General features: G+C 36.3%; 2 protein-coding genes and 1 long non-coding RNA gene across 5 annotated transcripts; 1 reads left to right on the top strand and 2 right to left on the bottom strand.

The window, feature by feature from the left end:
• The first annotated feature begins 1,713 nt into the window (after positions 1–1,713).
• Positions 1,714–5,193, top strand: LOC138324582 (uncharacterized). Of its 3 annotated transcripts, XM_069269630.1 has the most exons (6): positions 1,716–1,846; positions 2,263–2,312; positions 3,233–3,317; positions 3,422–3,453; positions 3,946–3,982; positions 4,497–5,193. In XM_069269630.1, the coding sequence occupies exons 1-6, from the start codon at positions 1,750–1,752 to the stop codon at positions 4,853–4,855; spliced, it is 660 nt and encodes a 219-aa protein (XP_069125731.1). In that variant the 5' UTR covers positions 1,716–1,749; the 3' UTR covers positions 4,856–5,193. The 3 variants fall into 3 exon arrangements, with proteins under 3 accessions (XP_069125733.1, XP_069125731.1, XP_069125732.1); XM_069269632.1 differs by lacking the exon at positions 2,263–2,312 and having other exon boundaries at positions 1,714–1,846; XM_069269631.1 differs by lacking the exons at positions 3,422–3,453; positions 3,946–3,982.
• A 3,699-nt stretch (positions 5,194–8,892) lies between these two features.
• On the bottom strand, positions 8,893–13,557 carry LOC138323944 (serine/threonine-protein kinase D1-like). Its single transcript, XM_069268896.1, has 7 exons — positions 13,432–13,557; positions 12,966–13,136; positions 12,408–12,569; positions 11,988–12,075; positions 11,605–11,783; positions 10,836–11,206; positions 8,893–10,557 (listed from the first exon to the last, which is right to left on the bottom strand). The coding sequence occupies exons 2-7, from the start codon at positions 13,071–13,073 to the stop codon at positions 10,296–10,298; spliced, it is 1,170 nt and encodes a 389-aa protein (XP_069124997.1). The 5' UTR covers positions 13,074–13,136; positions 13,432–13,557; the 3' UTR covers positions 8,893–10,295.
• Positions 13,558–13,762: 205 nt separating this feature from the next.
• Positions 13,763–14,865, bottom strand: LOC138324581 (uncharacterized). Its single transcript, XR_011208649.1, has 3 exons — positions 14,412–14,865; positions 14,077–14,265; positions 13,763–13,833 (listed from the first exon to the last, which is right to left on the bottom strand). It is a non-coding gene; the product is annotated as an uncharacterized lncRNA (long non-coding RNA).
• Between the last annotated feature and the right edge of the window lie 2,487 nt (positions 14,866–17,352).

The raw sequence follows: 17,352 nt of genomic DNA, 5'->3' as shown, positions 1-17,352 counted from the left end.
TAACTTATTTATTAATAAAATAAAACGCACTTCCGGTTTTGAATGCCTGATTTTCGAAAAACCAGGTGAATTTGCTTATTTTCATGCTTTCAAAAATCGTATTAAATAACACAGTCAATCGGGAAAACTGATCACATCAAACCATGATATTATATTTTAACTTTGTGTTGATGCAAAAATATCATGTTTAAAATAATACACTTAAAAGAGGTTAGCCAAGGCAAAATGCCTATAAACCGGATGTCCCTCTGCCTGTCAACAAAGACAAAGAAGGAGTTTCCAATCTCTATGTATATATGTTTCTGGTATTTTGAATCTTAAAATTGTCAAACAATTATAATGATTGTGTCCTTGGAGAATCTGGAGAGACAATACCCTGAATCTGTCAATCAGCCACAACAAACTGCATTTAACTTTTAGCGGGTGCTTGCTTGAAGTCACGTTCAGATATTTTGTGTTAGCAAATAAAGATAAATATTCCCGATTTGGAGCTATCCAAATATGAAGTTATGAATATATTTAATGACTGGATGACAAAAAAAACTGAAATTGAAACAAACCAAACCAAGAAAATAAAATTAAAAAAAAAAAAATAAGTGAAGAGTGAATAAATACATTTAATAGATAACTATATAAACTAAATTAAATAACATTACATTATTTTGAGGAATTTGGGGGTGTTTTTACTACAAGATTGTCATGAAAATCGACGGTATATACACTGTAGATCGAAACAAAGAACAATGCTTTAAACCGGAAGATCATTGATCAGCTTGACACACGTACCCTAGTGCTACGAATGTCGGATACATGTATAATTGATTAATGCTTTCAATGAAATATCATACAAGGAGAAACATGAGTTATTTGCCAATTATTAAAGAAATAGTGAATGTTTTCAAGGTTATAAGCAGAAGAAGACTGATGGTCTTACAATGTAGGTCACCACCCTGAGGAACTCGGCCGTTCAGACATATGTGAGTTTACAAGTGTAGTATGATAGCTACAGTAATATCAACTTATTAAATAATTGATATGCTAAATATCCCCCCTTAGCCAATAAGAACTGTGGAAAAATATCTAATATTTCCAGATACTGAGGACACGTGCACTGCATACGAAGTAGCAGATTTCGAAAAGTTTTGAAATATGATCATTTTCACACACAAATGAATATGATATTAGGTGTCCACGCGTCCTTGTGATTTTCCAGCTAGACTCAGAATGGTCATTTCCTTACACGTGTAGACTCTACGTAAACATCACATCATGACAACAACATACATAAAAAAATGAATGAAAAACGAGTTCACACGTGGGTTTCTGACAGTATTATTATGTACATAGATTGTGGTCTTTGGTTTCAAATCAATGATGAAAAATATAATCAGAAAAAAAACTAGAATGAAATTAACATTTTTGTCACTATTTATGAATCACTTTAAAATTCATTATCACATAGGCTATTCCATGAAGCAACAACTTTAAATAAAAACTCATTTCACGACAGCTGTTAGATTATTTTCTTTTAATTCTTGTTGAGAGGGTGTCATTTATCTATAAATGATATATTCTGTGTATTACACGTCTCTTTACTTAGTTTTAATGCTTTAAAATATATCGTTACCAGACCCTGAGCCTTATTCAGCTGACCATGTTTAAACCTGTGTGGATTTTTAACCAATCAGAAACGTGCATTTTCGCAGAAAGTTGCCAGGACTTATAGTTACAAATATCTTGGCTATCAAAATGAGGAGGTTTGAGATGGGTGATTATGTTTCTAATTACGGCGATGAAGACACAGAATTCGATGACGACACCTCTGACATTTGGGATATTTCAGAGAGTGAGTAGCGTAAGGTTTCAGATGACATGTGCTTTGTAGCCTACCGTACTGTACATTGTCATTGTCTCTCAAAGGGAGACAACTCTAACAAAAAGTATGTACTTTGTGCCACAGGGATCTGGCACGAATAAACATATATATGGCCTATTAGAGTATCTAGGATATGACATATGACATATGCAGCAGAGAAAAACAAAACGGACAAATTATTAATCCTTGGGATATTTTTAGATAAACGGGCTCTGTGACGCATTCGAGTATGTCCTGATGAAAGTTTCCTTGTCCGTTTTAAACGACTTCTCGTCTCTAAATCTACGCTTGTAAATAATTGAAATTTTGCTTGGTATTATTTTTAAATTTAATACATCTTTACCAATTATTCTGTTGATGATTTGACATCTACCGTCTCCCTACAGTACCTATACCCGGCTCCCCCGGGGAGAGGACATTCAGTGTATCACCAAAGGTAAGTTTTGTGTACTAGTTCAGTATGTTGAGGAGATAAGCCGAAAACTGTGTTATATGTGTGAGAGGGTACAGCAACGAGGCCCGATGCATTTAAAAAAACATTTAATTTCAAAGACGGAATTAATACATTCAGCTTGAAATTCTGAACATTGTCAATATTGTCTTTGAATGATATGTGTATGTTGATCAAGATATATTTCTTGAAAAAGTGTTTAAAAACTCTTCTGGAATTGTTTATGCCGTGACACTTTGAGCTGTGCTCAGGATTTACCTATAACTGGTTTGTAAGTGACTGTAGTCATCGGTGCCAAAGTAACGGAGAGTTTGGGGTTACCAATTTAAAAATTTGTTGACAACTTTCCAAAAATTCAAATTAAAAAAAAAATACAGATAACGGTGCGTTCGTTAAAGATGCTCCACCGCCGACAGAACATAAATGATATTCATCATTTGAACAATAATTGGTGTTAAATCGTGTATAAATATGCCTAATTTAACACAAAAAATAAAATAAAATAATTTATTTCGCCTGTGGTGCGTGTGCAATCAGTACTTCATTCCATATAGAATATAGTGCCAGGAAATTTTTTCGGGATGCAATTAATTATTTTTCATATTTTTAACTTGAAGTAAAATTAGAAGCTCAAGCTTTTCAATGATGGTAATAGTGTAAAGTAAGTAACTTTTGTAACTGAAGAAAAATACTAAATCGTCTGCTCCTGTTTTTGATAGTGAAAAAATACCATTTGTCAGCGGTGGATCATCTTTAGAAACTTGGAATCTCAGCGAAAATCACCAGCTATAAGCAATACACTGTTGTATGATATCATAAATACTTCATGCATTTTGAAATCACAAAAACAAATAGATCATATTTTTCTTCATTATTTAAAAAAATCACGATGATTTTCTTTTTAGCCGTCCCAGTCAAATTCTACAGGAAGCCAGAATTATGGGGAGGAATATAAGAAGAGTTCAAGAAATGTTGTAAATCTGGAATCTGGTATATATGTTTATTACTCTGTCTATTTCATTATCTGATTTAAATCATACCTGACGTTTCTTTACTCATTACACTCATGCCATGTTTCGTATTTGTGTACCTAGAGAGTACGTCAAGAGCCAAGGAGAGCTTGGAGGTAAGATATCTCTATAACGCAGGGTTATCTTCCATTGTAATAATGTCTTGTTTGTCACGTCGTGTGTATGTGAGAAAAAATATCTTCGTTGTTTGAGAAAATGGCGTAATTTCCTGTTAGACTAAATTGTCTGCTATAGTTTGTCAACGCTCTATCAAGCTTCGCACCGGAAATTATCAGTAACGCCGCCTGACGGAGCGAATTGTTACTAAGGCAGATAATCCACTCTAAGTTTCTCTTCCACAAGCAACTCATACTTCAAGAGTATGTAACTCGTTCACGTGTTTCAGTGTTCTGTTCTGTTTTTGTTATTGTGTTTTGTTTTTTTAATCGGTTTTATTTTTTCATCAATTCCTTTAAACTTTAAACCATTAAAAAGTTAGTTACCGGATCTTGCCTCCATCCAGAAATAGGACGCTTTGAGCGTTACCATGTGTATAAAATGTTTACTACAACTTTGCAAATATTTTGTCTTTTCTTTTTTTATTTCAGTCTACAAAATACAACAAACATCGTATTTTGCCAATCGGTGAGTTTACTCAGTGATCATCTCATATTGTGGGTCGGATAGAAATAAGGGTTGTTGTGAACTACGGAAAGTTTGTTTGAATTTAGTCAGTTTCCAAACTTGACCATAAACCATTTTTGAGATGTACGTTTCATACCAGAGTTACTTCCCTTCGTTTACACTACGTCAGTACCTCTGATTTATCCGGCGCAGTGCGTTACTTTGCACCGTCGTTGAAATGCAGACACCGAAGATAACTAAATCGCTGTAAAAGAGGCAATGGGCATAAAAACGCGAAATTTAATTCGAAATGACAAATTGTTGGTTTACTGGTAGTACATTGTTCTAATAAATGATCGCACAGTGAAGTAATTCTGGAACTTTGATAGACTCGCTATTGAAATAAAAATAACAGAAAATTACAGATTTAGTCATCTCTTATCTTCCTTCAACCTACATTCGGCTTAGTGATTTTTATTTCTTCATATCTATGCCCATTTATCTAATATTTAATTTCTATGTCTCCCATTTTTAGCCCCGATCCTGAAGTGCTACAAAATCATTGGGCCTCCACGGATTTCCGCTGGCCAGCGTAATTTTGACGACCTCCAAATCCTACAAACAGATGAAAGTGAATATGATACCAAAATCCCTACAGAGGTTACTGACCAGAACGAATTGTCGAGTTTTTCAACTCCAGGGAAAACTCGGCGTTCCAGGAGAATATTTGCGCCGGATATACTCCCGGATCTTGATAAGATCTCGGAGGAAGAAGAACTGTTGTATGAATCCACTGAGGGTGTGACACCCATCACCAGTACACCTACCAGGGTCAACAGTACTACCCTCACATCATTCAGGGGCATCAAACTATTGGGCATGTCAATCGAGTGATGTGTAAGGCGTAGACTAAGTCATCCCCTGTACATACCTCACTCAGAAGTTGGGGGAGAAGGAAGCAAAAGACGATTATGACAATTAATCTGTCAACTGATTTTTCAAAGAATACATAGTACCGTTGTGTTTTATTTTTCTTCTTGTTTTAATTCTACAGAGAGTGAACTGATTCCATTGCATCAACGATTTTAAACGAAATGCATTACTTCGAAACATTATCTCATTTGGAGAATAACCTATATCATGATTGGATCTGCATTTCAATGAAAATCAAAATATTAACAGCATACTTAAGTATGTGATTCTACCGTATCCCATTGTCATCCAATACATTAACTAACCCTTCACTGTCATAACGGAACGATGATGTTTTGATAAAATGACTGGCATATATTTGCTGTTATAGTGACTGCATGTCGATCACACTCAATAGCAGGTAATAACGAGATCAGACAAGAATTTATTTTATTTATTGATCAAAATGTTACGTGATTAGAGTGATGTTAAACATTGTTATTTGTGTGTTTGTTCGTAGCTGTCGCTTCAATGGTAGCTATATCCGGTGTACCGTCAGTCAATTAACACTGGAATTTTATAAATGTTTAGACGATTCATTAACAGATTCTTCATCCCCTAAAGTCACTCGAATGTAATAGACCCTCTCATATACAAAGTACAGATATATGTATGTGGACATCATTACTAATTACAATTTTAGTCCACCGTCGACAGATGAGTGGCTATTGAAATAATCTTTCGTTTTTCACCCGTCCGTTCGTACATTTACATTATTGTTACCGCTACATGTATTTTTCAGTGAGTACAGAAGAGAGATTTCTCTTAATGAAGTTTAGTATTTCCTTGGACCCTAGTTGTGTATATCGAATTTTCTGACCAATCAGAAGACTGACAGGCAGCCATTTTGAATTTCGATAGTTTAATATCTTATCGCCATTTCTCATTCTATTCTAATTACATTTTAAAATGACAAATTCGTTGAATTCTGAAACTTAAAATTATACATTGAAGAAACCCAGTTATCACATCAAATGTCACATAAATTATGGGACTTTTTTCCTGGTTTTTATATAAAAAATTTAAGGTGGGGAAATGTACATATGCCAGACTCTATTCTCTTCACATACGAGTATACACATCCTATGTTAGACGTCGCTTCGGATTTCTTGTCAGTCTTTTGTAGCGTTGAGTGTGGATGGAGTAACAAAGTCTGCGTGCATGGAACTCAATGTTTCTGTGGTCTTTGAATCCAGTTGAAGTTTAGAGGAGTCGAGAATACATTTTAGAATGGTTTCTCCATCGATACAGTTCTTGTTTAATTTTAATATAAAATTGATGTGATAGTCTCTACAGCCGGCAATCTGCTGTCATGTAGTTCGGGGCAGTGTAGTAGTAAATGCTTGCCATTTCATCGGCCTGTTTCCGGAGAAGACACGTGGGATCAACTTGGTTCTGGTTGAAGGCAGCCCTGTTGGTTTGTAGTATATAGGTTCCGGTTAAGATTTTAAGCTTGACGGCGATTCGAGCTGGTTCACGGTCGTTTGGTAGACTGGAACATACAGTTGGATGTAGCTGTCCAGGTTTGAGTACTTCGATGTTTAGATGTTGTAAGGCAGAGTATTATGCCGCTAGGCGGCTGATTTTATCTTTCCAGTGCATGTTGGCTTATTTGTTGGCTCTGCGTTTCCATTGCTCCTTGTTTTCAGGCACGTTGTCCTGTAGTAGGTCAATTTCATTAGGGAGGTCGTATAGGACTAGTAGATTTTGTATGGCGTACCAGCTGTTGGAATTTCCCGTTTTTACACACAGCTGACGTCTGGCTAATTGTTTCTCAATCGACGAATCACTCAGTCTTATGATGCTTCCATAAAAGCTTAGAGCACGTTTATGAATGAAAGCTTCAACCGGTAGAATTCAACTCAGAATACATACCGCGGCGTCGACAGTAGTTGTTGGGATGGACAATATTTGTTTGAGGCTCTTTTTAAGGAACAGTTCGGCCTCCCATGTATGCGGTGTGTTGCGTGTATGTTGTGCGAGGTGCATGTTTTGGAAGACTGCGGTATATTTATGTTGTGTCTTCTTGTATAGTGGAACTGTTGCCCTTTTTATAGTGGTATATCACTAAAGCATGCCGCCGAAGACACCAAGCAACACGCCCCACCCGGTCACATTATACTGACAACGGGCCATACAGTAGGACGGGCATTACATAGACAAGTAATAGATTGATCGTTGAAGCTGGGTCTAGACCATTTTCTCCATGTAGGCCAGATCCTACCAGTGAATAGAGTGTCCTCCTTGTTTTTATGTTTCCGTCAACAACATGGTTGTCCTGGTTGGTTGCCGATTTTGATACTCCGATATGGGTATTTCTACCCACAATAGGCATCTTTACGTCGTCGAGTGCCCAACCTTTTCTCTTTTGGTATTCAAAGTCCTTTTGGTTTTTTGTTGATGTTAAGGTAGATATTGGTAATATCACACTTTTTGTTGGTTGCAGACTGTAGCGCTCGGTTTTGCTGTAATTCACCGTGTAGCTCGTCTGCGTCGTTAGTGAGCAAGTTGACGTCATCAGCACTTGTGGGCGCATTACATAGAATGTGACCCATTTTGGCACCGTAGCCTGCTTTTTCAAGCCCGTTGAGAAGTTGGTTGATGAAGATTTTGTACACATCTGCACTAAGCACACCTCCTTGACGCACACCTTGTTGAATCGAAAATGTTTCTGATTTTGCACTATTTAACGGCACTCGTCGCTCCAGAATGTAGACTGTGTAGCAGTGACCAGATATTGGGGTCGATCCCGAGGTCGAATACTTTCCTTAGGAGAAGTTCATGGGACAAAACATCGAACGTAGACTTGGCGTCGAGAAAAGCAATGTAAATGGGTTTCTTGAGGTCTTTACTCTCTCAAATGAATTCCTCAACTAAAAGCGCGCAGAGAATGGGCGAGGTATTTGCAGTGAATCCCTTCTGCATGTGGTTCTGTATCGAATCAATAAAGGGAAGTAAGTGTTGTTTGATGAGAGATTCAATTACCTTTAAAACGATTTGTGTTACAGTGATTCCTCTGTAATTCTTTGCGTCAGATTTGTCACCTTTCTTTTTGAAGACAGGAGTAAGCGTTCCAACTTTCAGTTTATCTGGGATGTGGCCTTTAGCGGATATTTTGTTGAAGATCTCGCATAGTACCCTAATGATGTTGTCTCCGCCATGCACAATATGTTCTGCCGTAATCCCGTATGTGTCTGGGAATTTCCCAGTGTTGAGGTTAGACACTGCTTTCCGTACTTCATCGCAGGAGAATTTGACAGGTTCTGCATTACTGCACATATCGGTGATAAGCTCGACATCCAGTTGCGCATGATCACGGTGGGTATCGTCAAATTGTGCGGTTAACAATATCTGCAATGGAGTAGCTAGTTTTGCTAAAGTGTGTTGTCCAGCCTATCATTATTCCGTTCTTTTCTGAATAGGATTTCATCACCAACACGTAGCTCACTGATATTAACACAGGCATTCTTCCGTTGGAGTTGTACAAGTTTATGAAATAGCTTTGTATCAGAGGTTCTGGCTTCCATGATAGAAGTATGATGTTGGGACCGTTGCATGGCTTTCTCGATTCGCACAGCTTTTCGTAGTTTTTTTTTCGCAACCTTTCTCGACCTAACAGCAGGGTGTGACGAGTCGTTTGTTTTATCACAATCTTTCCACGATTTGAGTGCAAGTTTGTATTGACACTGGAATTAGGAGACATACGACGAACGAAGATCAAATACGTTACCGTGGGTCTGACCCTGGGTTAAATGATCTAAAAACAAGTTGACACATTTTTTACATTTATACATTTTATTATCAACATATGTAAATATTAATTGCGATTGTTGTCTTCAACATTGAAAACAGATCATCCAAAATTTAATAAATTAAATTCCATAATTACTGATATTCAACATTTTAAAAATAATATCAAAACTGATTTATATAATTAAAATTATGAAAAAATGAGATCAATCATCATATGGTAACATCTACTGTTATTATTGAAGTTCACATAGACAAAAGATTGTAAGAATAAATATCCAGCAAATTTAGAAATAAAAATGTAGAATCTTCATTACAAGAAAAGCATTGATCAAAGACCGCCATCCTGAAGAATGCGGTGTTTGGGCAATAGAGTTCGCAAAGGAATATCGACTCGGTGTTTCTAAAAATGGAAACACCGAGTCAATATCCTTTTACTGAACGTCACGTGACCATGTATTAGCCAATAAAATAGGGGGAAATCAGAGCATATCTAATATATATCAATTATTGACCTTAATTGAGGTCCATATTGGTGTTATATCGCCCGCGTAGAATAAGTAGTGACCGAAGGCGTAGCCAGAGGTCATTATTTTAAATTCTTCAAGGGTGATATGACACCATATGAATCGAGACAAAGATCATTAATTTTTATATTAGATATATCGTTTATATTAATTACAAGAAAAACAATGGTCAAAGAACGCCACCCTGAAGAATGCAGCGTTTGGGCAATGAAGTTCCCCAAGGAATATTGACTCGGTGTTTTTAAAAATGGAAACACCAAGATCAATATGCTGTATTTTGGACTTCACGTGCTAATGTATTAGCCAATGAAAATAGTGAAAAAATAAGAGCCTATCTAATATAAACAGATATTAAACAACTATAAATGTAAAATGAGATATATTATCCATACACTACTTGAAATCAATTCTTAAGAATCTATTGTTGTATATATTACGTTCCATTTTCAGCTATTAGATCATTCAGAATATTTTGTATAATTTTTATTGGAAAAACGGAGAAAACAGATGATATTCCTGGTGTCATAGTAGCTGATACACAATACCCATGTTACACATATTAATTGTGTTTACTTGTATTTAATCTTTATTCATAGTGATAATGAATAAAGCAACAACAACAAAAAATAATAATTAGAACATTACCAATCCAATCTACCCATAATTATAAATTTTAAAGTGGCAATCTCTGATGTACAGCAGGCCAAGTTTACGGGCTTATTCCATCCACGCCAGTGACTTACGATCTTACAACTTTTCACAGTGTGCCAGAGGATCGCATCCTGTTCTGTACAGCACGGTATGCCACACCCATTCATCTAAAATCACCGACCCACACTGTTTCGAACGTTATTGAACTTAAGATGTACATGGAATATGTATAAATATTGATTTGAAAAACAATCAACCTTAAAGAATGCAATGTAAATGTGAATATCTGGGGGGAAAACACCTATTATTATGAATATTGAATAAAAAATATTTTATAATATATCAAATAGTGAAACAAATAACTTTCAAAAGTAAAGTGTAAATTTAACAATAATATATAAAAAATGTAAGTATCACAGTACATAGTGAGCTATCTATTTCAACAATTCCATTAATTCCCCGGCCATGTGAGGAAGTAATGGCCTCTCCACAGGATCAGGCCGTTTGCATCGGTATACAAGACTATTGAGCTTGTTGACAGAGAAATATCCCAGAGTATCGCCTAGACTATATACGTCCGATGCAGGGGTTGTTGAATTGTGGTTCCTTACCTCTGGAGCCAGATGGAAAGACCTAGATGTGTCCCCTTTGTAGGTCTTTTCAAATCCACAAGAGGCGTGGCCAAAATCAATGAATCTGTAATACAAAAGTTAAATAACAAAAGGTGAAAATAAGATCATTGCTGATATTAAATTTTAAAAATTGAAGATCTCTATATTCCAAATGGTCTTTTGTTTTATAAGGAAATTATTCCGTAGAATAATATCCATAGAAACAGCAGTTATCTTTGAAAAACTCAGATGCAATGATGCAATTAGCAGCATGTGTATTCCCCATGTCACCGGTTACACATCTATCTATTTAGCATATTATTCGTTATGTTCAAAGTACTTCAAAACATTACGATAACTTACTTTGCTCTGAGGTCAGTGCCGTATATGATGATATTATCGTCTTTTATGTCGTTGATTAGTACTTTCTTCTCGTGAATGCTGTGTAGTCCAATGACAAGTCTTAATGCTATTGATAGTTTGTCTTTTTCACTAAGGTCATTCTTCTCTAGACGTTTACGTAGGGTGACCCCCTCCCCCACCATTTCCATCACGAGGTAGATCTCTCTGGGATCTACGGGGTTGGGGAGAAGCCCGAGAAGTTGTGGCGTAAAGCCTGTCGTGTTTAGTAGTTGTAAATACCTCGCCTCGGCAACTATGTGTTTGATATCTTCATTATGATAGGCTTTGATGGCCACCCTTTTGCCCGTGACGAGGTGTTTTGAAGTAAAGACCTGAAAATGAATTGTAGAGACTTGTTCAGAAGTTCATTATTTCTGGATAAAACTACGATTTCATTTTCTTGTTTTCTTATGAATACTAGACATACATTTATTGTTGGCATCGCAATGTTCAATCCTTTACATAGTGTGATGACTCCTGATTTATTTCATGATTTATAATATTAAATATTAATGTTTAAGTAATAAGGATAGTTGATGAACGTCTTAGACACCGTATGTTTGCGTTTTAATTTCATATAAAATAATGATATTCTTCAGATTTCAATGAAACGATACCCTGTTTGGCAATATTGAAATATTATTTAATAATTTCTAATAATTAGGATTAATGAGGTAAAAACATCTGCTAAAATTTACTTCCTTCTTCTCGAGAAGTTATTGCTACTCACCGACCCAAACACACCGGATCCCAGGATATTTAGGCCTCCATTCTCTGGGTTGATTTCATTCAAAAAGTCAACGCTTGACAGTATCTCAATTGTTGCGTCGACGGTTCTGACTTGGTTTCCAAGGACAGAAAAGTTGAAGTGGGAATGTTGGTACTGGTATTCCATGCCACCTATTAATACTAAATCAACGGACCATTTTCAGTAAAGTAATATTTTTCAATTTCATATAAAAGCATAATATTCATCAGATTTCAATGAGACGATACCGTGTTTGGCAATTTTCAAATGTACGTATTAAATAATAATAATTAAAAAAAGAAGGAAGTCTCTTACACTTTGTTTACAAATTAATTAGACTCTTGTTTACACATGACTAAACATACCACACAAGCTAGTTGAAGTTTGCTGGTGCACTACACGGGGCGAATCCATAAGCGCCATCAGCTCGTTTTCTATTGCTGCCATGGAAATCTGAAAAATCATATATATACAATATACAAAAGTCCATTAGTATACAACATGTCAATTTTTCACCATTTTAGAATTGTCTGAACTATTTCATCAATTTACAGTTGATAATGATATGTACGTGTTACGTCACTGAACTTTTTACATAATTTTAATTCGAAACAATCCACAATGATAAGACAACACGTGGTAACGAGCGATCAGAGCTTGTGCTATACTTGTTTGTTAAAAACATATCATCATCCGAATAATTATATTATTGATCAATGATTTCTCTTGTTCATGTTTATTTATGCATTTTAATATCACTGGACAGTTGACCAACATTAACATACCGCGTGTGAACTTCCAGCAATCACATTTCCTGGTGCTGATGTGGATCTGTGTGAACTTTCCACATCAGAATAATAAATCTCAGTTGATGATGCCACCAGAGAGGCATTCAGTATCGCAATGGATGATCTACTCGATGCCGAGGATCTTGGAGTCAAAATTACCTGAAGAGTCAAACATTCAAAATCTTATTACATGTATTGTGAAACATATACCACATCCATTTTTCAGAAGTGGTAAGGTGAAACGCCATCTTCAAACATTTTGAAAATAACAACTACGTTTTATCAATTTACAGTTTATAACGTGGATTTTTCACATTAATGTATTTTTTTTTTTTTTTTTTTTAACTATGCATATATATATATATATATGCGAAAACACATAGCAGCAAACAACAGGCCTTGAGCTATACAATACTTATCTGTGAAAACCATATAATCCTCCGAATTAAATTAATTCAGACTTCTCATAGACTTCGGAATGCTTTGCATTTTTGATCAAATGGTTTTCTTTCATTCTTTGTAATTTTACTGAACAGCTCACCACCATTAACATACCGAGTGGGTATTTCCAGTAATCACATAATTTCCTGATGCTGATGTGGATCTGTGAGAACTATAACTTTCCACATCAGAATAATGAAGATCACTGGAAGAAGCCAACATAGAGGAACTCGATAAAACAAAGGATGATCTACTCGATGGCGATGATCTTGGGGTCGTAATTACCTGAAGAAGCAAGCATTCATACAAAACAACAGATTTTGTCATTCATCCCACCTCGTTTTAAGTTAATTTAATGCATTACTGTAAGCAATCACATTATTATGATATTGCTTTTATCTCCTTTGATTTTTCTTATAAACATCTTTAAACCTTTTGCCGTTTTCGCTTTTGCTAAAAAAAACAACTAAATATTGACTAAATTGCATCGAATTTGCTATGAAATTATAAATACGCGGGCGTCATTATCTTATTAATTGACCTACATTACATTTGTTCCGAGAAGATTAATAATACTTACGGAATAGGGACTTTTAGACAAAACACTGCTGGTTGTAGATAATGATGTTAAACTGTCTACACCAACCAAAGAACTGCCTTCAGAGTACACAACACTTGTTTCCTCAGATATCTCTGGTACAATGTTCACCTGGAAAAATAAAAATGGTCATCATCCTGTTTTTTACCGGTTTTTAAGTTTATATAAATTGGAAAAACAAATAAAATTATATTTTCTTATCAACTGATACAGGTTAAGAATCACATTAGGCTATATCAGAAGCGCGAAAGTTTTAAAATTTCAATTTGCATAATTTATCTTTGGAAAAAAAAATGAAATATTTCAGCTGTACCTCTCGTGTGAAAAACTCGGACTAAACATCCATGGTTCAATAAGAACAGACTGGCTTCCTTCTTCGTCTCTCTGAAGAAATTAATTAGTATTTCTTTTAATATGGTATATTTGACAATTTACTTACCAAACAGCTCATTTGATATCCATGCACAGCGTATTTTTATAGGTAATAGCTATATATATATAGTATCTTTAGATAACAATACTGAAGTTCTTTGAATTTGAAATATCTATCATTCCTCGTTTGAAAATTATATCTTCAATACGCTGATTCATTATACATATACACAAACAAAAATATTTCAGCTCTACCTGTCGTGGTGAACAACTTAGACCGAACATCCACGGTTCAATTAATACAGACGGTCTCAGTCGTCTTGCTTCATCGAGGCTTTGGAAATCCAGAGCAAGTGCAATGAGATTTTCTTCATCCAACATTGATGGTAACCGGCGGACGTCCCCAAATGTACCGGGTCCAAGAAGATCGTGAACTATGTTTCTCTGGAAAGAATAATTTATCTATTGTTTAAGCATCATATTTTTGACGATTTGCAGACAGTAATAGAAAAAGTAATGAACGAGAAACCTGTACAATAACAATTTGTAATACAGAAAATAGATACTCGTTATATAAACATAGTGTTTACCTGTACAGGTGTGGGCTTGCAGGTCATCACAAGGAACTTTTCTTGTATCATGTTTCTCCGGAATGTCTGTGAAACAGATGGACAATCTTGATTACGTGTTTTATTCTAATAATGAGTGACTAAATTGAGATTTTTTTAGTGAACTTTTTTGTCAGACAAATTTTAGCATGTGCATTCTTAAGGTAAAAACAAATTGCATACATTTTTGCTTTTTTTTTTTTTTTTTTTTTTTTACAAAATACTCCATCTTTTACAATTCGAAAAGATACTGAACTTTACGTTAACAAATGTTTCTCAAACCTAAAGAAACCCTGGCTAGACACCAGTATGATAACACGGGTTCTAGAGTTAAGGTAACTCTTCTCTATTTCAGATACAGTAAAACCTTTGTGAGCGACCACCTCTGTACAAATGTATTAAGATCACAAACACACTAACAACAGTTCTTGTGGTCCAAAATGACCAATTTCAACACAACTTGGCCTGTGCAGAAAGACCACTGGCTCAAAAGACTTTGACTCATGGTTGTTTTTTATAGAAAAAAACTGACACTTAACTCAGTTTATATCAGATCGTGCTTACTGCTTTTTATATCAGATTCGTGCTACTCAGCTGAGTTTATCCGACATATTACAGCCTCCCTTGGATTTCGTGTGGGCTTACCGCTTGCTTCTGTTGACTGCTCTGTTATAGACGTAAATAAACAACAAAACCAACAAACACTTGCTTCTGACTCTGAGTCTGACCTTGGTCAAGCACGAGACTTCCAAGGTCAAGTGGTGCCGGATATTTTGACGGTTGACACACGGACACCATGACCCTCTTTTGTATCCATCCTGGTCTCGGACTGCATTGCTTTTGGCTTGGTATAACATTTTGTTACAAAAAACGTATTGTCTCAATGAAGCGATGATATTAGAAAATTGAATATAGTTAATGAAGGAATGGAAAGCATGTACATGTTTGTACAGTTATGGGATCACAAATCCTACACTGTTTGCGGTGTTTCAACGATGAGCGATTTGTGCGGTTTGGATCGTGTGCGCACATAATATCGTACAGATCGCATCTTTATGCGTTTCGTACCGCACACCATACACCGCAGATCATGGGACGTTATGCTAGGTTTACACTATGTTCCCGGCAATCACGGTAGCCCCGTTTGCCCGAAACGTGGTGCGCCGTGGAATTTTGGCTATTTTTGTCTCTGTATTCAAGTTGAGCTAGGTCTTGTGAAGTTTTGCCACGGTCTTTTACGGATTACGTCATGGACCGTGGATATACGGGAAAGTGCTGTTCCGGAAGGTTAAAGGTACACTACGGCTTTAGCACGGTCTATCAAGGATACCACTACGTTCTCACTAGGCCTGTTACGATCTGATGAGGTCTGCTACGTTTTACACGTTTTGATCAAGCTCCGATACGTTTTTCACGGTCCGCCAAGGCTTACTAGGGATGAAAGTCTGATACCGGGATTTTTTTTAAGCAAATGAAACAATATTTATTGCCGAAAATGTCATTTCAAACACATTTTAATTACAAATTATATTTGGTATGAATATATATAATTATTATAGCTAAGTATTTTTACGCCATTTTTTTCTGTAATGGTTAATCACTTAATCTGTCTTTTGCAATAATAGCTTTTGTATAATTTGATGGTTTTAATGTGTTTGATAATGACTATTTCTATTTAATAATACAAATAATCCATGAAGTAGCAAATATGTACCAGGCCAGGCAATGATACTTCATCAGATATTGGTTGCAACGTAAGACCGTAATAAGACGTAACACGCCGTATCACGTCGGGCTTTCAATCGCTACAAGCCGTGATGTGCCTTGACAGAACGTATCGAAACGGTTATCATCCACCTTGGCTTGCCGTCAAAACCTTGACAAACCTTGACAAAACGGCACAAAACGTGCAGCCAATCTGCATCAACCGTGATAAAACGTGGAAAAAACGCAACAGAACGTCACAAAACTTGAAATCACCGTTAGATTCCGTGAAACGTGCTTGCTGCCCGTTCCACCACGGACCGTCTGGAAGTTTTGTTACGGCCTCGCACGCATTGTTACGTTTTGTTACGTCAATCCCGTTTTATGACGTCCTGTGGCGTTTACCATCTGTACCGTGACTGCCGTGGCAAATTTTTTGACAGTTTAAAAATCTGGCACGGCATCCACGGTAATCACGACCGCTCACGTTTGTCTATCACGTCCTTCTGCGTTGTCTCAAGTTGTCTCGCGGTCACCACGTTTTGTCCACGGTGGCCCGAAACGGGGCTGCCGTGGCCGCCGGGAACATAGTGTAAACCTAGCATTAGCAGTCGGAAATAGAGAACCACGTAAGTCGCCGGTTTAAAGAGAAATGGATGGGTTTTTTTTTACATAATAGAATGCTTGCTGAGTAGTCATGATGATGTTTAGCTACATACGTATGGTACTGCACGGACAAAAGTTCGTCTACGTGATATTTTGTAAACTTTGAATAAAACCCAACCAACATATGCTTACGATGCATACTCAATTTCCTTTTGCAATTTCTTATGCATCAACAACAATCGCTCTCGCACAGAAGCCGTTTCCATCGCTCATCCTGCATGCACGATATAGCCGTACCGACAACATCGCACAGACTTCATGCGCACACCGCACTTCGTGTAACGTTGTGCGTTCACACAAATTTAACAATTATCTAAGAATAATTCGAATTACAACAGCCTTCCTAGTCTGAATACTTTGACAATTCATATTGTTTAATAAAAAACGTCTCATCTCAACAGTATTAAAACAAAGGTCAAAACGCACCTCCTTGGCGTAAACCTTATTTCCTGGTTACGGCAATATGAGCTGTAGTATCTTTAAACGATCTTTGAATAAAGAATGGACGACGATCTAATCGGACTAGACCACACAGTAAAACATGTTCAGGGGC

This window comes from Argopecten irradians, chromosome 5 (genome assembly GCF_041381155.1).
Source record: "Argopecten irradians isolate NY chromosome 5, Ai_NY, whole genome shotgun sequence".
Lineage (NCBI taxonomy): Eukaryota > Metazoa > Mollusca > Bivalvia > Pectinida > Pectinidae > Argopecten > Argopecten irradians.
Note: the sequence above shows the minus strand (reverse complement) of the source record. Positions and strands in the feature narration are given on the sequence as shown.